The sequence below is a fragment of the Hyperolius riggenbachi genome, chromosome 2 (assembly GCF_040937935.1).
Source record: "Hyperolius riggenbachi isolate aHypRig1 chromosome 2, aHypRig1.pri, whole genome shotgun sequence".
NCBI classification, from domain to species: Eukaryota; Metazoa; Chordata; class Amphibia; order Anura; family Hyperoliidae; genus Hyperolius; species Hyperolius riggenbachi.
The window spans coordinates 219,481,449-219,509,135 of NC_090647.1; the positions used below are offsets into that span (position 1 = coordinate 219,481,449).

At 42.3% G+C, this 27,687-nt stretch overlaps 1 protein-coding gene across 1 annotated transcript in view; it reads left to right on the forward strand.

The window, feature by feature from the left end:
- Window positions 1-27,687, forward strand: part of ATP10A (ATPase phospholipid transporting 10A (putative)) — a 169,196-nt gene that overhangs the window by 66,648 nt on the left and 74,861 nt on the right. The window contains exons 3-5 of the mRNA XM_068268154.1: window positions 7,104-7,189; window positions 21,018-21,124; window positions 24,037-24,172. Of these exons, the coding sequence (XP_068124255.1) occupies window positions 7,104-7,189; window positions 21,018-21,124; window positions 24,037-24,172 (329 nt within the window). The remainder of the gene's footprint in view (window positions 1-7,103; window positions 7,190-21,017; window positions 21,125-24,036; window positions 24,173-27,687) is intronic.

Here is a 27,687-nt window from a genome sequence, read left to right on the forward strand (position 1 = left end):
TGGAGTGGATTTGCCATCACTTTCCCAGACACTCTTTCCCTGTAACCCCAACAGTGGCTAGGTACATTTTGTTTTAGTTCACAAAGGACAGGGTAGCATTTGCATAGTGCATTTTTATGTCATTGCTAAATTATGTAGACATCATCTGTCATAAGAAGTTAACATGAATTATAAGCGCATTACAAATAGTTTGAAAATACAAAGCAAATTGCTTGTAATATAGTAACACCAAGGTTTGGCATAGGCTCGGCTTGTACTGCTTAGTGCCATGGGAAAATGTGTGCAAGCCAAATCCCAAGACACAGATCTCGCATATCAGCACCTTGTATAGTTAGCATTTCACGTTACTCAAACTATAACAACTGTGATACTGTTGCAGAAGGAAGTTAGAGGTGTTGTGGCAATATAAATGGCATTGTAATGATTTTATTTCATATAATGGCACTATGATTTTATATATACTCACTCTGTGCTGTAGTAGTTTTTTCTAGGTTTCATTTCTGGAAATATGTGCTCTCCCCACTGCTTAACCACTTGACCATTGACGGGTTTTTACCCCTTTAGGACAAGAGCAATTTTCACCTGTCAGCACTCCTCCCATTCTTTCTCAAATAACTTAGTTCCTACTAATCACAAAAAATGATCTACATCTTGGGGTTTTTTGCCACCAATTAGGCTTTCTTTGGGAGGTACATTTATGCTAAGTATTTTATTCTAAATGCATTTTAATTAGAATGAGAAAAAATTGAAAAAAAATAATTTTCTCAGGTCTTGCCCATTATAGTGTTAAAATCGTTCTACTGTGGCTACAACCCACACATTTTATTTGTCCCGGTTATTGCAACGTTTAAAATATTTCCCTAGTGCAATGTATGGTGCCAATATTTTATTTGGAAATAAAGGTGTATTTTTTTCAGTTTTCTATCCATCACTAATTATAAGCCCGCAAATTAAAAAATAACAGTGACATACCTATTAGAAAAGTGTGCAACATGGATTTTAGCTCTATTTTAAGTTGCAAGGTTGTCACTCTGAATGATTGCAGTAACACTGACATCTGGCTAGGACCAAGTACAGGTTTGTTGACCTGTTTGTTGATATATATTCTAATTCCCTTATGGTAAACTCCAAGAGACCAGGTAAAGTACTTACATTGTATATTTATACAGACTCATTTGCTGGGACCTGAGGGCTGCGTTTACTATATCCAGTGGCTTTCTCTCCTTGCCTAGCTTAAATCTGATTTGAAGATCGAAGAAGATGAAAGATAATAGTTTTCTCAATCAAAGCAATATCTGGAATCCTGGTGCAGACATGTATGTTTTGCTCTGAAAGTTGGCATATCATTTGGTAGTGGTTGGGATCATGAGGATCTCTGCTGCAGGGAGATATCAAAGTAATCAGCTGAAATAAAACTAATACACATAATTACATTTCCTCCTAGTATTATCAGCTACCCAGTATGGGAGTCACCTGTACATACTTAGTGGCTCCTTATCAGATTGTTACCTTATGTCTATACATCGCTTAGTATCTCTGACTAGTTAAAGTGGCACATTTTTAAAACCTATTATGTCGGAGTTAAGGTGATACCTTCCCAGGAACTCTTTGGTCACTGCTTCTTCTCTTCTGGGTCAATTGTCCCCAGGTCCACTTGTGAGGTCTGTGACAAGTGCCTCCATCCAGCAGTGTTTGTCTACCCCACTTCTTTTGGTAACCACTCTACTGATAAGGCAGTTTAGTCAGTCAAAGCAGTAGTACAGATTTGAGTACTGGACTCGTCAAGACTGGTGACCATATTTGATTTTGAGCTCCAGGACTGTGGCACTAAGGTTACAATGGGTATGAAAAGAAGCAGGACTGTGGAGTCGGTACAAAAATCATCTGACTCCTTAGTTTATGAAACCGCCAAGTCTGACTCCTGGTACCCATAATGGGTCTGATGCCGACTCCTCGACTCCGACTCTTTAGTCTAACACTTACCAGGACTGTAGATTTGGTACAAAAATCATCTGACTCCTCAGTTTATGAAACCTCTGACTCTAGGTACCCAAAATTGCTCAGACTCCAACTCCAACGCTACAGCCCTGAAAGCCTCATCTACACGGGTAGATGAGGCTGCGATCCGGCGGCTCGATTAGGATCGCCTCTTCCGCGTCCCCACGCGTGCCACGGATTCGATTCACCGCTCGTCCCCGCCGGCGCCGCTTATCTTCCGCTCGATTCCCTAACATTGTCCCCTCGCGGGAAACGAGCAGGGAATCGGCGGAAGCAAGATCCGTCCTGTCGGATCTTATCAATCGAGCCGCATCAGCGGCTGGATTGATAAGGAACATCGCGGCCGCATCTACGCGTGTAGATGAGGCTGAAAAAAAGGAGCAGTGGGAACCCTAAACATACTTTCTTCATTGGGTTAGATCTTAAATTTGGCCTAGACGTTTGCATAAATTGTTAAAGCGTTAGCAGCCCAGAACCACGAGTGCCCTCAAACACATTTGTTTTTGTGGTGTCTGATCGGAACACCTAACTAATAGGAAAGCAGTATGTTGTTTTAAAAACTTCTTGCAAATAATGTGGATTTTCTAGGGCTGTAGAGTCGGAGTCGAGTCTGAGTCGGGGCAATTTTGGGCACCCGGATTCGGAGTTTGAGTCGGAGTCGTGGTTTCATAAACTGAGGAGTTGGAGTCGGATGATTTTTGTACAAAATCCACAGCCCTGTTAAGTATTAGGACTAAGGAGTCGGAAGATTTTTGTACCGACTCCACAGCCCTCGATTTTTCTGTACACCTGCTCCACTGTGATGGATATCAGAGTCCAATGAGCAGGGGAATGTCTAACGTGGGAGCAATTTTTTTTTCTTTTAGTCTTTGTGAAGTCACACAAGGTCACAATACACAGAAAAAGGAAATGCTAGTAAATTTTCTGTGAACACGTATTTTGTCTTCTCTCTAGAGTTTACAAGTTTAAGAAAAACCTCAAATCTCACCACCAGCACAAACTCCTCCAAACAGTCAGCAGCATCTACCCACCACATTCCTGTCCTACTTCCTCCCAGAATATTTAAGTTTTTAGTTTTATGTAAATAGACAGGTGTGATAAGTATTTAGGGCTCTTTCACATCAGAGCTTGCGTTGGAGAACGCTCAAAGCATACGTTTTGTTGTATGCCTTTTACTGCGTTTTGATATGCGTTGCACTGCAGTGAGTGTGCGTTTTTAATCCGTTTTCAATCCGTTACTGCACATAGAAAAACGCTGGTAATTTTTTTTTCTTTTAGTTGTCAACTTTCTACATTGTTCCTCTGTTGCATTCTGGGACTGATTGCCTGCGTTAACGGATTAAAAACGCGCATAGTGTGCGTTTTACATTGACTAACATTGTAACGCATAAAGCTAGCGTTGGCCAAAAAACTGCGCCTGGGTGCAGTGGAACGCAACGCACAAAAAGGCTGCGTTATATGTGAAAGCTAAAATGAAAGTCTATGGACTTTCATTTCACCTTGGGTAACGCAAACTTTATCCTTTGCGTTGAAACGCAGAAAATCTGCCCTAATGTGAAAGAGCCCTTAGGAGAATTGTTTAAATGTAAAACAATAATATTTGGAGAGAGTCTAGAAATTCATCTCGGTCTCACTACTGAAAGAAGAATTACAAGTCTTGGTTCTCTTCAGAAGTTTATTGGTTTTCTCTGGCTCTTTGAAGATCTTGGGACATATGCAATTCACTTTTTCACCTGAGTTTTCTCCTAGGTGATATTTTCACAAATTGTAAATAAAATGCCTTTTACACCCCCAGCAAGCAAACAAATACTTAATATAATTTTGGCAGTTTTGGCATGTTTTCACATACTTTTTGGTACTTTTCCATTGCAAAGTGCTTAAAAGTTCATTTAAATTGAAGATGAAAAATTCTCTCCTAGGAGAAAAGTCAGCAGAAAAAGTGCATTGCATATGACTCCTGCGTATTAGTTCCAACCAGACATTCACTAAATTGTCCAAGTTTTAGCTCTTTTCAGATAACTGATATGCTTAAGGTGCCCATACACTCGTCAGATTGGCAGCAGATAGATAAGAAATGCATCTGATGATCTATCTGATGCGTTTTTAAAACATTTTTTACCAGGATAGAATTCCAATAGATTTCAGTTTGAAATCTATTGAAATTCGATCTGATGGCATTTTTTTGCCATCAGATTTCCATTAAGGCCAATGCAAACTGATAAGCAATCTCATCAGATCGACCTAAATTTTCCACCCAGCCAGTTCGATGGAAATCCATCGAAATCAGCGATCGGTTGATTGGCCAACCAATTTGCAAACGATCGATTGGGATCGATCGGTCGGCCAGAAAATCGGCTAAGTGTATGGGCCCCTTTAGCAGGGATTTTCACAGAGATTGGTTAGGAGGGATGAACAGACAAGTTGTACAGAGAAGGACTGATGTGCTCTACTGTGGTGCTTTGCAGAGGTTTCCTGTAAGTTGGATCACTTGGTACTTTGCCCTTTCTCAACCTAGGCTTGGCATGCTGCATCCTCTCCCTCCATTAGGGCTTGGCCCTCAATATCCTGTCTCTGTTAGGGCTTGACACACTGTATCCTCTGTCTCAACCTGGGTCTGGTGCTCTGCATCCCCTCACTTTCTCAGCCTAGAGGTGCGTACACACATGCGACTATAGTCGTTTGTAACGATCGTTTCCCGATCTTTACCAACGACGATCGTTACAAAAAACTAACCACCGACTATTAAGGCAAACGACGAACGAGCCAAATCGCTACAAAAGAAAGTTCTGTCTCGGCGGATTTTAACCAACGACTAACGTTTGCAAAAGTAGTACATCGTTGGAAACGGTCATTTATACTAGGCTTGACATGCGCATTTCACAATTTCTCCGTGAAACTTCTCATTTTTATGCGCAGGTGCAATAGTTGCTTTACATGATGTAACGTTCGTTCTAACGATCAGATCGTTACACACCTTTTAAAACTAACTTTACTTAGGTCGTTCTTTCATCAATTAAAAGTTCGTTCGTCGTTCTCAAGGAACGATCGTTGTTGCATGTGTGTACGTAGCATAGGTCTGGAGCTCTCAGTGTAATTTGTTACACTGGAGTTTCTGCTATGGGCTTTTCCCGTCATCTGGTAAAATACCTAATCATTAAGATACTGCTCACTGAGACTGCTCAGCTTCTGAATTAGGCATACAAATATCTATTCATTTTTCAGGTTTTGATTTATTTAAAGAATATTGCTAATACATACATCAAAGTAAATAGGATTGCAAATACATATATTAGATTAAATGGTGAAATAGGAAACAAATAAAAAATGAATACATTTTACCAGATCTTGCATGATCTGTGTCCCACTCTGACCGGAGAACCCCTGTTTCGTGTTCAGCTTGAGACTCCCAGCAATATCCGAATCACACACTGGTCCGCCAGTCGGCACATCTGCCCATGGCTAAAGTTCTGAACATGCCAGTGGTCTCCAGACTATACCATTTTGTACTAGCACTGAAAGCTTTAGAGCCATCTAAGGTAACAAGGCATCAACAGTTCATAGTGCTGATGCTGAAAATGAGGCTATAGCTCATACTGAAATAAAATTTTAGTTCTTCAGCACATATTCCAAATCATACCTTGACCATTACGTAATGGTCAAAGCCATGGAAACATAAGAACGCTTCCCTCTACTGTGTAGCTCTGTCTAGCGTTCCAAATATACTTTAAAGAGAATCTGTACTCTAAAATTCTTACAATAAAAAGCATACCATTCTATTTATTATGTTCTCCTGGGCCCCTATGTGCTGTTTCTGCCACTCCCTGCTGCAATCCTGGCTTGTAATTGCCAGTTTTAGGCACTGTTTTACAAACAAAAGACATGGCATGTGGTAGGCTGAGAGGAGTTCAGTCTGTGACTCATACAGAGCCTGCAGGGGGCGTGGAGAGGGTGTGTATAGCTTCTATCTTATCACAAACAGAGCAGCACATTCCTGCCTGAGTGCCTGAGCCCAGCAAAGCCGTCAGAGGAAAGATTAGATTATATAACAGAGATAATACAGCCACTGTGCAACTAGGAAAGGCTGCAGTAAGACAGACCACATTAGAACATGTATAGGAACTTATAGGAAAGAAGAAATAAGGCTGAACATTTTGTTAGAGTCTCTTTAAGCTTTTCCCTAACTCACACTGAGAGAGTGAAGAGCCTCCTGTTCTCTCTTGTGATGCGTGAACTGTCAAACCAGTATTCTATCCCTTCTAATTGGAGAAGTATCGGACTATAATATACGGATTGACTATATATGCTACACATTCATTCAGTCAGTTGTGTCACAGCACTCACGTATCACATCTGGATAAAAGGATTCAACTTAGTTCATTGCAGAATGCTCTCCCCATTCAGTTGCGCTTGGTCAGGTTTCATCAGTTGGACTATGCTAATCCTTAGATTTGTCTGTCATTAGTACAGGGAGTGAAGACAAACTGTAAATCCTAAGGGGTAGATTTTTCTGTTTACAGTTGGAACATGCTCGCACGCAGGTATTCCCGTACCCCCACATTTTTTTTCTGCCTTTCTGCTCCTTTTGGGAGTGTTGATGATTTTGTCACGATCAATGGGTTTTTAAAAGGTGATATATGCTAGATTGTCATAGTAGGTCAAGGTTGCAGACAGAATAAAAATTTGAAAAATGTACTTTGTAAAATATGAACAAGACGACCATTTGCAAAAGGCATTTAGAGTTCAGTCCACAAATAGGAAAAAAAACTGTTCATCTTTTTAGGTGATACTTGTGCAAGATTTACCCTGGAATGCAAGTAGAGCAGGAAAAAGTAGCATTTCCTTTTCCAAATCGGAGTTTCTATATTCAAGTGTTGGGTAAACAAGAGGGCCTTTAATAAAGACATTAGACAGACAGCTTTTCAGAGCAGTCTCTAAATGTGAGTAAACTGGTATCCTCTTAAAGTGGCAAAGAGCGTTGCATTTTAAATACAAGACATTGGGCTATGATTGCTGTATTTTCATGTTCTCACATTATTCAGTAAAGCAATTTGGTAATACAGTTGTTTATCCTATCTGTTCATTTCAATATTTGTTTTTTTCTTTAGGAATCTGAATTTGACCCAGTGAAATTCAACAGCGTTATTGAATGTGAGAAGCCAAATAACGATTTAGTCAGGTTTCGCGGTTATATGTAAGTATAATTTATATTGTATAGGAGTATTCACCTCCTTGGCAGTATTGACGAGCTCAGCTCCCCACCGCCGGAGGGCGTCGCTTAGGCCCCGCTGGGCCGATTTTGATTTTTTTTTTAAACTCGCAGCAAGCACTTTGCTTGCTGCGTGTTCGGGTCAATCGCCGCCACCTCCAGACGCGAAAGAGGTCCCCCCCCGGCGACCCCGTGCGCAGCCTGGCCAATCAGTGCCAGGCAGCGCTGAGGGGTGGATTGGGACTCCCGATGACGTCCTCACGATCATCGCCATGGCGACGGGGGAAGCCCTAAAGGAAATCCCGTTCAGAACGAGATTTCCGGACGGGCATACGTGCCGGTGGCGATCGGAGGGGTGGGAGAGACGCAGCAGGGAGGGGGGAATCATGTAGCTAGCGCTAGGCTAGCTACATGATTTAAAAAAAAAAAAGTGCTGCTCCGCCACCCTGGCGATCTTAATAGAACATCAGGGTGGTTAACCTCTTGAGGACTGCAGTGCTTAACCCCACTAAAGACCAGGCCTTTTATTGTTAAAATGGCCACTGCAGCTTTAAGGCCAAGCTGCAGGGCCACACAACTCAGTACATGAGTGATCCCCCCCCCCCCCACCAACAGAGCTCTCCAGGTAGGAGATGCGCGCGCAGCAAACTGCTGCCTCAGGACTTTACGGTCGTTAGCTGGTCCTAGGGCTGCCACCGCAGCCACGCCTACCGGCGTGACGCGGTCGGGCGGGGGTTAACCACTTGCCGACCGCCCACTGTAGATTGGCGGCGGCAAAGTGGCAGCCCCAGGACCACGTAACGCAGAATGGCGTCGGGTCCTGGGACACTGTTTTGCCGGGGATCGCGCACTGGGATACGCGCACATCTGCTGGCAATAGACTCCGCCCACCCGCCCACTCCGCCCACCCATGACGTCAACCCGCCGGCCAATCGGAAGCGTCGGCGGGTTGTTAACCCGACAATCGCTGCATAGGAAGCGTATAATACGCTTTGTAATGTTTACAAAGTGTATTATACAGGCTGCCTCCTTCCCTGGTGGTCCCAGTGTCCAAAGGAACCACCAGGGCAGGCTGCAGCCTCCCTAATCTGCACCCAAACACACTGATCTGCCCCCCCCCTGCCCCCTGATCGCCCACAGAACCCCTCAGACCGCCCACCCCCCAGACCACTGTTTGCACCCAATCACCATCCTAATCACCATCAATCACTCCCTGTCACTATCTGTCAACGCTATTTTTTTTTAGTCCCTAAACTGCCCCCTGGGGACTCCTGATCACCCCCCCCCCCCCTGTGTTCTGTATGCATCTATCCCCCTGATCACCTGTCACTGCCACCCATCAATCAGCCCCTAAACTGCCCCTTGCTGCGGGCAATCTGATCACCCACACCATTAGATCGCCTGCAGACCCGACATCAGATCACCTCCCAAGTGCACTGTTTACATCTGTTCTCTCCTCTAAACACCCACTAATTACCCATCGAACACCCCCTGTCACCACCTGTCACTGCTACCCATCAGATTAGATTAGACCCCTATCTGCCCCTAGGGCACCCAATCACCCGCCCACACTCTCAGAACGCCCTCAGACCCCAGCCCTGATCACCTCGGCAGTGCATTGCTTGCATCTATTCCCCCCACTAATCACACCTTGAGACACCCATCAATCACCTCCTGTCACCACCTGTCACCCCCTAGCACACCTACCCATCAAATCAGGCCCTAATTTGCCCCGTGTGGGCTCCTGATCACTCGGCCAAACCCTCAGATCCCCCTCAGACCCCCTTCCGATCACCTCCCCAGTGCATTGGTTAAATCTATTTTCCCCTCTAACCACCCCCTGAGACACCCATCAATCACCTCCTGTCACCCCCCCTAGCACTCCTATCCATCAGATCAGGCCCAATACAACCTGTCATGTAAGAGGCCACCCTGCTTATGACCGGTTCCACAAAATTCACCCCCTCATAGACCACCTGTCATCAAAATTTGCAGATGCTTATACCCCTGAACAGTCATTTTGAGACATTTGGTTTCCAGACTACTCAAGGTTTTGGGCCCGTAAAATGCCAGGGCAGTATAGGAACTCCACAAGTGACCCCTTTTTAGAAAAGACACCCCAAGGTATTCTGTTAGGTGTATGAAGCGTTCATAGAAGATTTTATTTTTTGTCAAAAGTTAGCGGAAATTGATTTTTATTGTTTTTTTCACAGTTTCATTTTTCACTAACTTGTGACAAAAAAATAAGATCTTCTATGAACTCACCATACACCTAACGGTATACCTTGTGGTGTATTCTTTCTAAAATGGGCTCACTTGTGGGGTTCCTATACTGCCCTGGCATTTTAGGGGTCCTAAACCGTGAGGAGTAGTCTAGAAAACAAATGCCTCAAAATGACCTGTGAATAGGACGTTGGGCCCCTTAGCGCACCTAGGCTGCAAAAAAAGTGTCACACACGTCGTATCGCCGTACTCAGTAGTATAATGTGTTTTGGGGTGTATTTTTACACATACTCATGCTGAGTGAGAGAAATATCTCTGTAAATAGACAATTGTGTGCAAAAAATAAATTAAAAAAAATTGTCATTTACAGAGAGATTTCTCCCACCCAGCATGGGTATGTGTAAAAATACACCCCAAAACACATTATACTACTTCTGCTGAGTACGGCAATACCACATGTGTGGCACTTTTTTGCAGCCTAACTGCGCTAAGGGGCCCTAAGTCCAATGAGCACCTTTAGGCTTTACAGGGGTGCTTACAATTTAGCACCCCCCAAAATGCCAGGACAGTAAACACACCCCACAAATGACCCCATTTTGTAAAGTAGACACTTCAAGGTATTCAGAGAGGAGCATAGTGAGTTCGTGGCAGATTTCATTTTTTTTTTTTTGTCGCAAGTTAGAAGAAATGGAAACTCTTTTTTTTTTTTCCTTAAGTGTCATTTTCCGCTAACTTGTGACAAAAAATAAAATCTTCTATGAACTCACCATGCCTCTCAGTGAATACTTTGGGATGTCTTCTTTCCAAAATGGGGTCATTTGGGGGGTATTTATACTATCCTGGAATTTTAGCACCTCAGGAAACATGACCGGTCGGAGATGCTTCAAAATGGGAAAATTCACTTTTTGCACCATAGTTTGTAAACACTATATCTTTTACCCAAACCAATAAATATACACTGAATGTTTTTTTTTTTTTTTTTATCAAAGACATGTAGCAGAATAACTTTCGCGCTCAAATGTATAGGAAATTTTACTTTATTTGAAAAATGTCAGCACAGAAAGTAAAAAAAGTCATTTTTTTGACAAAATTCATGTCTCTTTTGATGAATATAATAAAAAGTAAAAATCGCAGCAGCAATCAAATAGCACCAAAAGAAAGCTGTATTAGTGACAAGAAAAGGAGGTCAAATTCATTTAGATGGTAGGTTGTATGACCGAGCAATAAACCGTTAAAGCTGCAGTGGTCTGAATGGAAAAAAAGGCTCTGGTCCTTAAGGGGTTTTATGACTGCAATCCTTAAGTGGTTAAAGAGGAAATGCAGTAAAAAAAAATTAAGTGCTTAATTTTTACAATAATTTATAAGTGATTTAGTCAGTGTTTGCCTTTTGTATAATCTTTCCTCTCCCTGATTTATATTTTGAAATGTATCACATGGCGACATCTTTACTACTGGTAGGTGATGTCTATTAAGAACAGCGGTTTCCAACTGCCAAAAAATGCAGCTTCTATTTCCCACGATGCAACATAGTGTGATGTCAGTACCTAGACGCTTACATCACACGGTGGGAGGGGTTTCACCACAATATCAGCCATAGATAGAGATGGCTCTGCCTAGGAGAACTCATGGAGAAGCATGTGATCAGTTTGATCAGCTGATAGATTTGTAAGGTTCTGATTTGCTGGTCATGATCATGGATTAAACCAGGAAGTCATTACTGCAAATCAGAACCTCACAAATCTATCAGCTGATAATCAGTTTGAGAAAAGGTAAAGATTTCTCGGCAAAGGGGGATATCAGCTACTGATTGGGATAAAGTTCAATCCTTGGTTACAGTTCCTCTTTAAGTGCATAAAATACATGGTATTTTGAGTATGAAAATATTGTACTATTTCCTAATGTCTTCCTGCAATACTTTCCTGTTGTGTAAGTGATGATTTATCCAGCACCACTATCTTCTATAGCAGTGTAAAGCGTAAAATCTAATCATGCAGCAGGATATGGAGGTGGTAAACCACATGTGACAGCTCATAACATGGACCGTTTTAACAAAATCTACAAGAAGAAGAAACTATAAGGAAGGGCACCCTGTCCTTACATGTTCAGTCTGTTTACTAAAATTTTGTTTGTAAGTCTTTGATACACTTTTAGGTTAAAGTGGAACTTGGGGAGATGCTCGGGGTAAAGCTTTTATTGCTGCATGTTCCATGTGAACACACACACACACACACACACACACACACACACACACACACACACACACACACACACACACACACACGTACACGTACAGCATTTGACAAATGCCTCTCCCAACCCTGCACTGAACATACATTTTCCAACCTATGTATACCCGCAAACTGACAATCTGACATCTAAGCTGACGATCTCTGGAAGCCTGGTTTTAAGGTATTTGTGCTGTTTGCTCTCTTTCTTTTCCCTTTTAATTAAAGAATGGTCTACTTTCTGAGTCCACATCTAATGGTGGCCATACACTGCTCGATTTGCTATCAGATTTGACCAAAAGATAGATCCCTCTCTGATCGAATCTGATCAGAGAGGGATCGTATGGCCACCTTACTGCAAACAGATTGTGAATCGATTTCAGCCTGAAACCGATCACAATCTGTGGAGCTGCCACTGTAATCCCCCACCCCCCCCATACATTACCTGTTCCAGCCGGCGCGAGTCCCCTGGTCCACTGCTGTCGTCTTCTCCGCCTGGTCCCGGCATCTTCTCCGCATCGTCTCCCGGCTGGCATCTTCTCCCATCACCTTCCGCATCACGCATCCGCGTATAACTTTCTGTCACTCCAGTGACAGCGGAAGTTCAAATAGAGCACCCTCTAATTGTACTTCCGATGTCACTGCAGTGACACAGGAAGTGATGTGGAAAAGATGCCAGCCGGGAGGTGACAGTGGGGACTCGCGCCGGCGGAGCAGGTAATGTATCTCCGCTGTATTGCGTCAGTCGTCGGGCATTTGAACGCCGCTATCGACGCACTCCCGACCCGCCGGGCGATCGAGAAAAATCTTCCGCATGGATGGATCGACAGGAACGATGGATTTTGTACAGAAATCCATCGTTCTGTCAGCGGTGTGCGCGGCGATTTCACGGCCGTTTCGATCACTGTGATCGAAACAGCCGTATTTCGGCGGGAAAATTGCTAGGTGTATGAGCCCCTTAAGGGGAAAGTCTAATCTCTCTTCTGGTCTAATGCTGGCAATACACAGGACTCCCGCCATGTCCCCACTCGTCCGCGTGGATCGATTACCGCTCGTCACCACTGGCGCTTCCTTATCAGCGCTCTATTCCCTGCCATTGTCCGCCGGCGGGGGTCGAGCGGCTTGATTGGGCCAGCTGAATATTATCAGCTGGCCGAATCAGCTGGTCGATACGCGGTACAGAAACGTACCGTGTATCCCAGCATAATGCCTGGAGCACACCATGCAATTTCCCATCATATCTGGTCAAATTGATAATGTGTGACAGGTACAATCTAATTTCCAGTTGTTTTTCTGATTGATCACATAATGCAAAAAAATCTTTATTCCTATAGATCATTTTAACAATGTGCAAAAAAAGCCTCCCCATTTTTCTTAAAAAAGCCTTCCCATTAAAGCGGTATTGTCACCATAAAAATCAAATTTCAACAGCAACTGGTTTGAGTGTATTAAGTGATAAAGATGCTAATCCTGCATTCAGGCATTTCAACAGCAACTGGTTTGAGTGTATGAAGTGATAAAGATGCTAATCCTGGATTCAGCTTATCACATACTTTAGGAGCACTGGCCCTTTAGTAGTCAGTGCCAAACCGTTGAATGCTGGGGGTTCATTTTATCTATAATATATTCCTCCTCTTCCATTTATTTCCCTGCCTAGTTTCTTATCTGAAATACCTCTGCTCACTTGTGTTTACAAGCAAGGCTGAGGTGACTCAGCGATTGGAGAGGAGAAAAAAAAAACAGTGCAGTTCCTAGTATACACCTCAGTGGGAGTGTCTGAAGACTCTGGGAGGAGGGCAGCTAATGAATACACAATGAGCAAGAGAAGGGAGGGGGGAAAACAAGAGTCAGGGAGGATATGATGACAGCATTAGCTTGGTAAAATGGCCACTGCCTAGAATAGGAATTTCTGCTTTTCCTTTATAAAATTCACAGGAATCATTACATGGATAGCACAGTACATCTGTTATGTAAGTAGAAGTAGTATTTATCTGCTTATACAGTGGCTTGCAAAAGTATTCGCCCCCCCCCCCCCCCTTGAAGTTTTCCACATTTTGTCACATTACTGCCACAAACATGAATCAATGTTATTGGAATTCCACGTGAAAGACCAATACAAAGTGGTGTACACCTGAGAAGTGGAAGGAAACTCATACATGATTCCAAAAAATGTTTACAGATCAATAACTGCAAAGTGGGGTGTGCGTAATTATTCGGCCCTCTGGGTCAATACTTTGTAGAACCACCTTTTTGCTGCGATTACAGCTGCCAGTCTTTTAGGGTATGTTTCCACCAGCTTTGCACATCTAGAGACTGAAATCCTTGCCCATTCTTCTTTGCAAAACAGCTCCACCTCAGTTAGATTAGATGGACAGCGTTTGTAAACAGCAGTTTTCAGATCTTGCCACAAATTCTCGATTGAATTTAGATCTGGACTTTGACTGGTCCATTCTAACACATGGATATGTTTTGTTTTAAACCATGCCATTGTTGCCCTGGCTTTATGTTTAGGGTCGTTGTCCTACTGGAAGGTGAACCTTCACCCCTGTCTCAAGTCTTTTTTGCAGACTCCAAGAGGTTTTCTTCCAAGATTGCCCTGTATTTGGCTCCATCCATCTCCCCATCAACTCTGACCAGCTTCTCTGTCCCTGCTGAAGAGATGCACCCCCAAAGCATGAAGCTGCCACCACCATATTTGACAGTGGGGATGGGGTGTTCAGAGTGATGTGCAGTGTTAGTTTTACACCACACATAGCGTTTTACATTTTGGCCAAAAAGTTCCATTTGGTCTCATCTGACCAGAGCACCTTCTTCCACATGGTTGTTGTGTCCCCCACATGGCTTGTGGCAAACTGCAAACAGGACTTCTTATGCTTTTCTGTTAACAATGGCTTTCTTCTTGCCACTCTTCCATAAAGGCCAACTTTGTGCAGTGCACGACTAATAGTTATCTTATGGACATAGTCTCCTACCTGAGCTGTAGATCTCTACAGCTCGTCCAGAGTCACCATGGGCCTCTTGACTGCATTTCTGATCAGCGCTCTCCTTGTTCGGCCTGTGAGTTTAGGTGGATGGCCTTGTCTTGGTAGGGTTACAGTTGTGCCATACTCCTTCCATTTCTGAATGATCGCTTGAACAGTGCTCCGTGGGATGTTCAAGGCTTTGGAAATCTTTTAGTAGCCTAAGCATGCTTTAAATTTCTCAATAACTTTATCCCCGACCTGTCTTGTGTGTTCTTTGGACTTCATGGTGTTGTTGCTCCCAATACTCTCTTAGACAACCTCTGAGGCTGTCACAGAGCAGCTGTATTTGTACTGACATTAGATTATACACAGGTGCACTCTAGTTAGTCATTAGCACTCATCAGGCAATGTCTATAGGCAACTGACTGCACTCAGATCAAAGGGGGCTGAATAATTACGCACACCCCACTTTGCAGTTATTTATTTGTAAAAATTGTTTGGAATCATGTATGATTTTCGTTCCACTTCTCATGTGTACACCACTTTGTATTGGTCTTTCATGTGAAATTTCAATAAAATTGATTCAGGTTTGTGGCAGTAATGTGACAAAATGTGGGAACGTCAAGGGGGCCGAAAACATTTGCAAGCCACTGTATATGTGTTTTTTTATTTCTAGGTTAGCATGGGTGTCGCTTGTTCTTTAAAAAAAAAAAAAAGACCCAGATATCTCTGCCAATACAGCTCATTGCTCACAAATGCTGACTGGGAGCACAAGTTCAGCAATCAAACTACAATAAATTGTTCTCTCTGTAGATGCATGTGTAAAAATTGCCCAGTTGTTTGAATCCTTTAGTTGACCTCTTTAGTATCCAAAAGTTCCTTGATATACTTTTGTATTCAAATGTCACCGTTGATGGAGATAAACAATTGTGATAGTATCTGTTGCAAATTGCACCACAGACATTAGGTGATTGTCCTGTAGGCGATAGACCCTAATCCAGGCTGACCTTTAAAAAATGAAATCGCACGGCCCCAATCGCAGCATGTCTCTTATCATACAGTACAGTCCATAGACTTCGCCACTGCCCTAGGATTATTGTTACGTTATTGACTCAACAAGTTTGTTTTTTTAGTTTTTTGCTAATAGACTTTATTAAAGGTGAGTATTCAAATTTAACCACTTAACATCTCAGTCGTTTTCAGCTTATGCATCCGAGCAATGTTCACCTCCCATTCATTAGCCTATAACTTTATCACTACTTATTACAATGAACTGATCTATATCTTGTTTTTTCCGCCACCAATTCGGCTTTCTTTGGGGGGTACATTTTGCTAAGAGCCACTTTACTGTAAATGCATTTTAACAGGAAGAAAAGGAAAAAAAATGAAAAAATTCATTATTTGTCAGTTTTCGGCCATTATAGTTTTAAAATAATACATGCCTCCATAATTAAAACCCACGTATTGTTATTGCCCATTTGTCACGGTTATTTCACCATTTAAATTATGTCCCTATCACAATGTATCGCGACAATATTTTATTTGGAAATAAAAGAGCATTTTTTCCGTTTTGCATACATCACTATTTACAAGCTTATAAAAAAAAATAGAGAGAAATATTTCATCTTTACATAGATATTTAAAAAGTTTAGACCCTTAGGTAAATATTTATGTTTTTTTTTTTTTTTATAGTAATGTTTTTTTTTTGTTTTTTTTTATTAAACATTTTATGTGGGCATTTTTGGGAGGGTGGGATATACAAGTGTTTAATTTGGGGAAATATTGGTGTATTGTAATGTTTTTGAGGATTTTCTTGTAGTTTTACTTTTTGGCCACAAGATGGCAATCTCGATTTTTTTTACATGACGTCACTCTAAGCGTACAATGTACGCTTAGAGAGACACAGCTTCAGAAAGAGCGAAGCTTCCGAGAGAAGCTGTCGCTTTTTCAGCGGGGGAGAGGAATCAATGATCGGGCTCCATAGCCCGATAAATTGATTCCGTGGCTACCGACTCCGCGGCCGGGAGTGCGCGTGCACGCGCGCGATCGGCCGCGGGAGCGCGCCTGTCCTCCTTGACGTTTTTATACGTCAAGGAGGACAAAGTGGTTAAAACTAACAGTAACAAAAAATGTGGAGCTGGGAAAATCTGTTAACTCACATTTCTAGGATCACTGTATAGCCTATGTTGGCTGTTATTCTCAAGTATTCCTGTTTGAGTGGATCACTGATTTGGACAAGAGAAAGCTGTAATTCCAAGCATCATGTTTACAGCAGCATCAATAAGATTAATTTCTTCCTACACCCTTTGGGTGAAGACCAATTAGATGTGTGTACTGTGAGAATGAGGGCTGGACAACTCTGTGAATGCTCCTACCCAGTCCCAGTAGTGTTAAACCTTTGTTCATCTTTGTTGCTTTGTTTTTACAGTACTTATTAGAAGGCTTACTTAACTTTCAAAAATGTAGTAACTTTTGGTTAGTGCACACAAGATTGCACTCTGAATGACTCTGCTTAACAACCATGAGATGGACAGTGAGGGAAAAAAAACCAAAACATTAATTTGTAGAATCTGTGTGGCAGCACATTTGTTTCTCCTATCAGATGTTCATTTTGAATCCATGTTGCAATCAACCATTTGTGCCTATACTACAGTGTATCTACAGCCTCTGTACCACCAGTTCTTACACAGGGATGTAGATATACATATACTTCAATTAATGGGCACAGCCCATGTGTGCATATTATATTTGGGATCCTGACTGCACTATCTACTGAAGCCCTCCCTGGATTTTGTATGTATGTATATATATATATATATATATATATATATATATATATATATATATATATATATATATATGTATATGTATATGTATATGTATATGTGTGTGTGTGTGTGTGTGTGTGTGTATATATGTAGTATATGTATATGTATGTATGTATGCATGTATGTGTATGTATATATGTGTATGTATATATATATGTGTATGTGTATATGTATATATATATATATATATATATATATATATATATATATATATATATATATATATATATATATATATATATATATATATATATATATACTATAGGTCAGGCTGTATGCCCATATGACTGCCCTATAGCCAAGCCCGTAACACCTGCGAGAACTCCTACCTAGCACAATACTACAATACACCCTGCAGGTAGATGAAGCATACAGACTGACAGTTATCCACCAGCATAACCTGTAAACTAGTAATGCAATGGGCACAATATTCACAAGTATATCTGTATATAGTCACCTGTGGCCTACAAGATGATGTAGTCCAGATGAATGAAGCAGGTGACTGTAGAGACAGAATCCCAGGATGGCAGAGCAGTCCAGATATACTTTCTAGATATATCGTAGTCGAGGGAAGGCAAAGTCGGTCCAGGCAGTGTTCAAACATAATCCAGCTATCAGGCAGTAGTCGGCAACAGGGAATTTATCAGAGGTAGCGTGGTCAGGTTACAAAGCAGGAGTCGGCAACAGGAATCAATCAGAGGTTATCAAGGTCAGGATACAAAGCAGTAATCGGCAACAGGAATCAATCAGGAAGAGAGCGCATACCCAGCAACAAGCTACGGCTAATGCTATCATGGGCGATGGCTGGGGGCGCTCTCTGGGCTTAAATACACGGACTAAACAATCAAAGCAAACCAGACTTGAAAGCAACCAATAATCACCCAGCGTGTCAGATCAGCTGACACGCAGGCACATGTGCACTACGGTTTACATCTGCGGAGCGCGTACTGGGAATGCATCCTCCACTTATCCAATAGAGACTCAGAGCCGCCTTGCGCCTCAGTGACCTCAGCGGCTCGCCGAGACCCGGAAGTTCGGGCTGCAGCCCGGGTCTCGGTGCCCTGACTCTGCCGAAACACTGCGGACCTTACAAGATCATGTTTATGATCAAAACTGCATGTCTAAATTTTCAGTAGAGCCAAAGATTTAATCTGCTAGAATAAAGCACAAGAAGATATTTGGAAAAGAAGCAGGCGGTTTACTTCCGGCAAACAGAAGGAGCAATCAGTGTGGCAGGATGGAAGGATAAAGGTGCTGCTCTTGGTATCCACCTCGGTGGCAAAAGTATCTGTGTTTGAGACAAGAAGAGACAGAGCGCACTCAGGGGAACAGTACAGCAGTAGATTGGGTGAATTCAGAATAATCTCACCTCTAGAAGTTGCTGGCGAGCCTGTACAGGAGTAGCCAGCATGTAGGCTTTTATCCCTCTAGCCAGGGATTAGGCACAAAGGCAGCTGGATTCTTCCTTCACTCGGATGGTTGTTGGCAGACAACGAGCGGCTCTGAAGTTGTACACCCTGTCTGTGTGCGAGTCCGCTATATGCGGTTGCACAAACAGATTGTGGTGGATTTCAAAGCATCAGCTCCAGGATTGAGGGATCTAAAAGCAAAGCTCCACGCTGCTCCATGAATCTTGCACAGGCAGTTGACGGGCAGTTGGAGTGGTAGTCTGATTGTAATGCAGCAATGCGTGTAGGAAAGAAGAAACGGCGGCTGCCGTATAGTGTTAAGATTTATTAAAATATATTGCAACGCGTTTCAGGAGACCAAGTCCTCCTTTCATCACGCATCAGTTTTTTGCCTGATGAAAGGAGGACTTGGTCTCCTGAAACGCGTTGCAATATATTTTAATAAATCTTAACACTATACGGCAGCCGCCGTTTCTTCTTTCCTGCACGCATTGCTGCATTACAATTAGACCACCACTCCAACTGCCCGTGAACTGCCTGTGCAAGATTCATGGAGCAGCGTGGAGCTTTGCTTTTAGATCCCTCAATCCTGGAGCTGATGCTTTGAAATCCACCACAATCTGTTTGTGCGACCACATATAGCGGACTCGCACACAGACAGGGTGTACAACCTTAGAGCCGCTCGCTGCCAGCCAACAACCATCCGAGTGAAGGAGGAATCCAGCTGCCTTTGTGCCTAATCCCTGGCTAGAGGGATAAAAGCCTACACGCTGGCTACTCCTGTACAGGCTCGCCAGCAACTTCTAGAGGTGAGATTATTCTGAATTCACCCAATCTACTGCTGTACTGTTCCCCTGAGTGCGCTCTGTCTCTTCTTGTCTCAAACACAGAATAAAGCACAGGGGAACTAAGCTCCCAGGCGTCATTGTTGGGGGTTGCTGCGTCTATCACAGTAACAACATCCCTGTGGTTGACACGTCTATCCTATTCTGCATAGAGGGAAATATGAGGGCAATATCCTTAACCATTTCAGCCCGCTGGGATTTTTCACCTTATGCATCAGAGCAATTTTCACCTCCCATTCATTCGCTAATAACTTTATCACTGCTTATCACAATTTATTGATCTATATCTTGTTTTTTCTGTCACTAATTAGGCTTTCTTTGGGTGGTACATTTTGCTAAGAATTTTTTTATAAATGCATTTTAACAGGATTAATAAGAAAAAAATGGAAAAAAAATTATTTCTCAGGTTTCGGCCATTATAGCTTAAAAATAATCCACGCTACTATAATTAAAACCTATGTATTTTATTTGCCCGTTTGTCTCGGTTATGACACCATTTACATTTTGTCCCTATCACAATGTGTGGCGCCAATATTTTCATTGGAAATAAAGGTGCATTTTTTCCGTTTTGCGTCCATCACTATTTACAAGCTTATAATTTAAAAAATGTTCGTAGTATACCCCTTTCAAATGCATATTTAAAACGATCAGTGATTAACATCAAGATTAGTGCAATTATAAGTATTGAGGTGACAATGTCGACTTGTTTCGGGATAGACCCTTCATCAGGCCTCCACATATAAAGTCAAATCTGGATAATTACTGCAAGAACTTAAGTAAACCACTCTCCTCCATCCCTTATGTGCAGTCTCTGTGTGTGAAAATAGGACTAGTGGTCTCACCTAGCTTCATGTTGTCCAGATGTTACCGAAGATCATGCAGTAATTATCCAGACTTGCCTTTATATGTGGAGGTCTGAGGAAGGGTCTATCCTGAAACAAGTCGACGTTGTCGCCTCAATACTTGAAGGATACCTTTTATGAATATTTTGCACGACTTTTGTCTTCAATAAAGATTTTTTTGTATTTTTGCATATAAACCTTCTTGAGTTTCTACAATATCTTTTATACATATCCTTGTATTGGTATAAAGTTGACGCATCTATCACCGTAAAGCACCAACCGGTATACTTGAGCATTCAGAGACATTAAGAATGGGTCTACAATCCTAAATTTTATATCTCATAGTTATCCAATACCTACATTTGATTTAGGCTTCATAATCTAATCATCTTTGAAAAAAAACATTTCCAGTGTGACATTTTTTCTGAACTTGGTGTTTTTTTTTTTCAAGATCAGCATCTTTCCCAATATTTTCTAGAGTTCATAAGAATGGAAAGAAGTCTGGTCTTTACAAGGAGAACCTCCTGTTACGTGGCTGTACCCTAAGGAACACAGAAGTGGTCTCTGGAATTGTTGTCTATGCAGGTATTTCAGTAAAGAGTAAAGCACAGTTACACAGTGTATATTTCACTGATCAAATGTGGGCTTAGATAATTTGTTGTTTTTCAGTTTTGGATGTTTGATAGGTACTTAACCCGAAATAGTCTACTTCAAGCCTGTGATGACACAACCCTTCCCCCATCCCAAGTGTGTGTGTGTGTGTGTGTGTGTGTGTGTGTGTGTGTGTGTGTGTGTGTGTGTGTGTGTGTGTGTGTGTGTGTGTGTGTGTGTGTGTGTGGAGGGGGGGGGGGTCACTTTCTCATATACTGAAGTATATGTTCAGGGTTGAAGTTTTTAACCACCCTGGCGTTCTATTAAGATCGCCAGGGCGGCTGCGGGAGGGTTTTTTTTAAATAAAAAAAAAACTATTTCATGCAGCCAACTGAAAGTTGGCTGCATGAAAGCCCACTAGAGGGCGCTCCGGAGGCGTTCTTCCGATCGCCTCCGGCGCCCAGAATAAACAAGGAAGGCCGCAATGAGCGGCCTTCCTTGTTTTGCTTAGATCGTCGCCATAGCGACGAGCGGAGTGACGTCATCGACGTCAGCCGACGTCCTGACGTCAGCCGCCTCCGATCCAGCCCTTAGCGCTGGCCGGAACTTTTTGTTCCGGCTACGCTGGGCTCAGGCGGCTGGGGGGACCCTCTTTCGCCGCTGCTTGCGGCGAATCGCCGCAAAGCGGCGGCGATCGGGCAGCACACGCGGCTGGCAAAGTGCCGGCTGCGTGTGCTGCTCTTTATTTGATGGAAATCGGCCCAGCAGGGCCTGAGCGGCAGCCATCGGCGGTGATGGACGAGCTGAGCTCGTCCATACCGCTAAGATGGTTAAAGTATAGTAGGTAAGCCTGAACGATAAAGCAAATTTAAACCAAATTCGCGATCACCAGGATGACTATTTCAGAACTGTGAAAGCGGTAATTTCCACGATTATGTAATTTCCGCATGGGAACGTTTGAAGAAGCAGCTTCAAACTTCTCCCAAGTCACGACGCCTGTGGCCCGCAGCATCGACAGTGTTGGACATACCTTCCACACGAGTGCAACGCTGTCTGTCCTCTATCGCCATCTGACGGCTCTTGTGCATGGCATACTTGTTGGTTCCTGGTGCCCTTTTTTCCTGCTACCCATTTTGTTACCTTAATAATCGTCACATATTGTTTCTAGCAGCAGTTAGAGGATGTGCTCTGTATAGACAAGCTGTTCAGCTCCTGGCCAAGCAGTGTGCACTGCTCTATGAAGGGGGGAGCATGTGTAAGCTCTAATTTAGGACCAATAGAGATCAGTGGCTACAGGTTTCCTCTGCAGATTTCAAGGTTGCCTATTTTGTATCCACAGGAAGACAGACAGAAAAAAATAGTGCAGAGCACAGGCTCACTAGTGCCAAACTAATTCATTCATTATATTTAGTTTTGCTCTCCACAAGTACGTAGCTACACATAGGGGTTAACATACCTATACTGCCACCTATAGATGTGTTCCACTGAGTAACACGTAAGTGGAACACAGTCTATAGGTGGTATAGGTAACTTGACCCCCTCAGCTGCGGGCAGCGCAATTTAACCACTTCAGGACCATAGGCTTACACCCCCCTAGTGACCAGGCTATTTGTTTTACAATTTAGGGCTCTGCAGCTTTAAGAGCTCGCTGCAGAGCCATACAACACAGCACACATATGAACACCCCCTCCCCCCCTCCTTTCCTGCCCACCAACAGAGCTTTCTGTTGGTGGACTGTGATCACTCATGCAGTGTTTGTTTTTGTTTAATTTATTTATATATACAGTGGATTTTAAATAAACCTGCCTATTTATCCTGCCCCCCTCCCCCAGCAGATGACAGCGGACCGCTGTCATAGGCATCAGCCTATGAGAGCCGATTGCTCTTGTGCCTCCCCAGGGGACAGCCCAGTGACATGGCTGTCCCCAGTACAGCGCTGCACTAGATCACAGCGCTGTACAGTGTAAATACAACTAACCGTCTCCTAGCGACGATCGCGGAGCTCAGTCATTCAAGCGTAGATGCGCGTGCGATCTCCTGCAAAATACGCCCCCAGGACTTGATGCCAATTGCCGTTAGGCGGTCCTGGGGGAGCCTTCATGTTCACACCAGTTGGTGTGAGGCGGTCCTCTAGAGGTTAAATTTTGATTACTAGTAGAGCAACACTAATTATATTCATTGCAGGGCAGTGTAGAACAGCATACAATATACAGTGTCTTTAAGGACTACGATCACGAAAATAGTACAATTTTTAAAATGCATGTAAACTCATACAAATGAGAAGCATTTTTTTCCAGAGTAAAATGAGCCATAAATTACCTTTCTCCTATGTTGCTGTCATTTACAGTAGGTAGTAGAAATCTGACAGGTTTTGGACTAGCCCATCTCCTCATGGGGGATTCTCCTGGTTTTGTGCAGTTTCTAAAGCACTTAGTGAATGGTAGTTCCTCTGTTCAACTGCCAAAAAAGTGCACAGCCAACAGCGAGGCTGGCCAGCAACACTGTATAAATCAGTTTCAGGGAATGTCTTTATAAAGAATAAAGGCCTTGCTGAGAATCCCCCATGAAGAGATGGGCTAGTCCAAAACCTGTCGGTTCTGTCAGATTTCTACTACCTACTGTAAATGGCAGCAACATAGAAGAAAAGTAATTTATGGCTCATTTTACTCTGGAAGAAGTGTACTTATATTTACTGTATATTCTTACATGTATATTAAATTTTACAATTTTCACGATTGTGGTCCTTTAAAAGCCTTAATCCTGACCCAGATTTTGAATTCTGCCTTCATAAGTGGTATACAATATAATTTGTGTTGCATAGCAGCATTTGCGGGCTATAAAGGCGTTCTGCTGAAATGTAACAGTCCTTTTTATTTTCTTTATTTTCATTATTTTGTATTATAAAGGTCATGAAACCAAAGCTTTGTTAAACAACAATGGACCTCGTTATAAACGTAGTAAACTGGAGAGGCAAATGAATACAGATGTCTTCTGGTGTGTGCTAATTCTCCTAATTATGTGTCTGCTCTCTGCTGTGGGTAAGTATTTCTCTTCATTAAGGATTCAACAGTGTAATTTTATTGGACTTGCTAGCTCTATTCTTTACCCCAAGTGCATGTTGACTAAAGAAACTGTGAAAATATTTACTTATGCATTTATCAGACCTAAAACAGAATCTCCTAATATTTGAATATATTTATGGCCAGAATAAGAACATTGAATTTGTTTTGAGCTTGTGTTTAAGTTTTTTGCCTCTCCAATTGAGGAAAAATGGTATAATCCATAGAGATGGTCAATGAAATGCTAATAAATTCTAGTTGATTCAAATACTATGTTAATTTTATGCAGCTTGAAATCAGACTTTTCAAATGCAGTAGCAGATGACTTTGGTGCAATGTGAAGCTGCTTAAAGGTCCGTACACATGCCGGACTGCAGGAAATGACGGGACCGTCGTCCCCTCCCGCTGGGCGGGTGTTCCAGCGACAGTCCGGCGTGTGTACAGTCTGTCTGCAGACTGATACGGCTGTTTCTGAGCGATCCGCCGGACCCGTCGTTTCCTGCAGTCCGGCATGTGTACGGACCTTTAGTTTCCATAAATTAATATAACATTTAGTTGGGTCCATAAATATTTGGAGACAGACATTTTTTTCAAATTTTGGTTCTGTACATTACCATAATACATTTTAACCACTTGAGGACCTAGGGCTTTCTACCCCTTAAGGACCGGCCACTTTTTTTCCATTCAGACCACTGCAGCTTTCATGGTTTATTGCTCGCTCATACAACCTACCACCTAAATGAATTTTGGCTCCTTTTCTTGTCACTAATAAAGCTTTCTTTTGGTGCTATTTGATTGCTCCTGCGATTTTTACTTTTTATTATATTCATCAAAAAAGACATGAATTTTGGCAAAAAAATGATTTTTTTAACTTTCTGTGCTGACAATTTTCAAATAAAGTAAAATTTCTGTATACATGCAGCGCGAAAAATGTGGACAAACATGTTTTTGATTAAAAAAAAAACCCATTCAGTGTATATTTATTGGTTTGGGTAAAAGTTATAGCATTTACAAACTATGGTGCAAAAAGTGAATTTTCCCATTTTCAAGCATCTATGACTTTTCTGACCCCCTGTCATGTTTCATGAGGGGCTAGTATTCCAGGATAGTATAAATACCCCCCAAATGACCCCATTTTGGAAAGAAGACATCCCAAAGTATTCACTGAGAGGCATAGTGAGTTCATAGAAGATATTATTTTTTGTCACAAGTAAGCGGAAAATGACACTTTGTGACCAAAAAAAAAAAAAAAAAGTTTCCATTTCTTCTAACTTGCGACAAAAAAAAAATGAAATCTGCCACGGACTCACCATGCCCCTCTCTGAATACCTTGAAGGGTCTACTTTCCAAAATGGGGTCATTTGTGGGGTGTGTTTACTGTCCTGACATTTTGGGGGGTGCTAAATTGTAAGCACCCCTGTAAAGCCTAAAGGTGCTCATTGGACTTTGAACCCCTTAGCGCAGTTAGGCTGCAAAAAAGTGCCACACATGTGGTATTGCTGTACTCAGGAGAAGTAGTATAATGTGTTTTGGGGTGTATTTTTACACATACCCATGCTGGGTGGGAGAAATATCTCTGTAAATGACAATTTGTTTTTTTTCACACACAATTGTCCATTTACAGAGATCTTTTTCCCACTCAGCATGGGTATGTGTAAAAATACACCCCAAAACACATTATACTACTTCTCCTGAGTACGGCGATACCACATGTGTGGCACTTTTTTGCACCCTAACTGCGCTAAAGGGCCCAAAGTCCAATGAGTAGGAGTATGGTGAGTTCATAGAAGATTTTATTTTTTGTCACAAGTTAGCGGAAAATGACACTTTGTGAAAAAACACAATTAAAATCAATTTCCGCTAATTTCCGCTAACTTGTGACAAAAAATAAAATCTTCTATGAACTCGCCATACTACTAACGGAATACCTTGGGGTGTCTTCTTTCTAAAATGGGGTCATTTGTGGGGTTCCTATACTGCCCTGGCATTTTAGGGGCCCTAAACCGTGAGGAGTAGTCTTGAAATGAAATTTCTCAAAATGACCTGTGAAATCCTAAAGGTACTCATTGGACTTTGGGCCCTTTAGCGCAGTTAGGGTGCAAAAAAGTGCCACACATGTGGTATCGCCGTACTCGGGAGAAGTAGTACAATGTGTTTTGGGGTGTATTTTTACACATACCCATGCTTGGTGGGAGAAACCCCTCTGTAAATGACAATCTTTTGATTTTTTTACACACAATTGTCCATTTACAGCGGTATTTCTCCCACCCAACATGGGTATGTGTAAAAATACACCCCAAAACACATTGTACTACTTCTCCCGAGTACGGCGATACCACATATGTGGCACTTTTTTGCACCCTAACTGCGCTAAAGGGCCCAAAGTCCAATGAGTACCTTTAGGATTTCACAGGTCATTTTTGTTTCAAGACTACTCCTCACGGTTTAGGGCCCCTAAAATGCCAGGGAAGTATAGGAACCCCACAAATGACCCCATTTTAGAAAGAAGACACCCCAAGGTATTCCGTTAGGAGTATGGTGAGTTCATAGAAGATTTTATTTTTTTGTCACAAGTTAGCGGAAATTGATTTTAATTGTTTTTTTTCACAAAGTGTCATTTTCCGCTAACGGAATACGTTTGGGTGTCTTCTTTCTAGAATGGGGTCATTTGTGGGGTTCCTATACTGCCCTGGCATTTTAGGGGCCCTAAACCGTGAGGAGTAGTCTTGAAACAAAAATGACCTGTGAAATCCTAAAGGTACTCATTGGACTTTGGGCCCCTTAGCGCAGTTAGGCTGCAAAAAAGTGCTAATCATGTGGTATCACCGTACTCGGGAGATGTAGTATAATGTGTTTTGGGGTGTATTTTTACACATACCCATGCTGGGTGGGAGAAATACCTCTGTAAATGACAATTGTTTGATTTTTTTTTACACACAATTGTCCATTTACAGAGAGATTTCTCCCACCCAGCATGGGTATGTGTAAAAATACACCCCAAAACACATTATACTACTTCTCCTGAGTACGGTGATACCACATGATTAGCACTTTTTTGCAGCCTAACTGCGCTAAGGGGCCCAAAGTCCAATGAGTACCTTTAGGATTTCACAGGTCATTTTTGTTTCAAGACTACTCCTCACGGTTTAGGGCCCCTAAAATGCCAGGGAAGTATAGGAACCCCACAAATGACCCCATTTTAGAAAGAAGACACCCCAAGGTATTCCGTTAGGAGTATGGTGAGTTCATAGAAGATTTTATTTTTTTGTCACAAGTTAGCGGAAATTGATTTTAATTGTTTTTTTTCACAAAGTGTCATTTTCCGCTAACGGAATACGTTTGGGTGTCTTCTTTCTAGAATGGGGTCATTTGTGGGGTTCCTATACTGCCCTGGCATTTTAGGGGCCCTAAACCGTGAGGAGTAGTCTTGAAACAAAAATGACCTGTGAAATCCTAAAGGTACTCATTGGACTTTGGGCCCCTTAGCGCAGTTAGGCT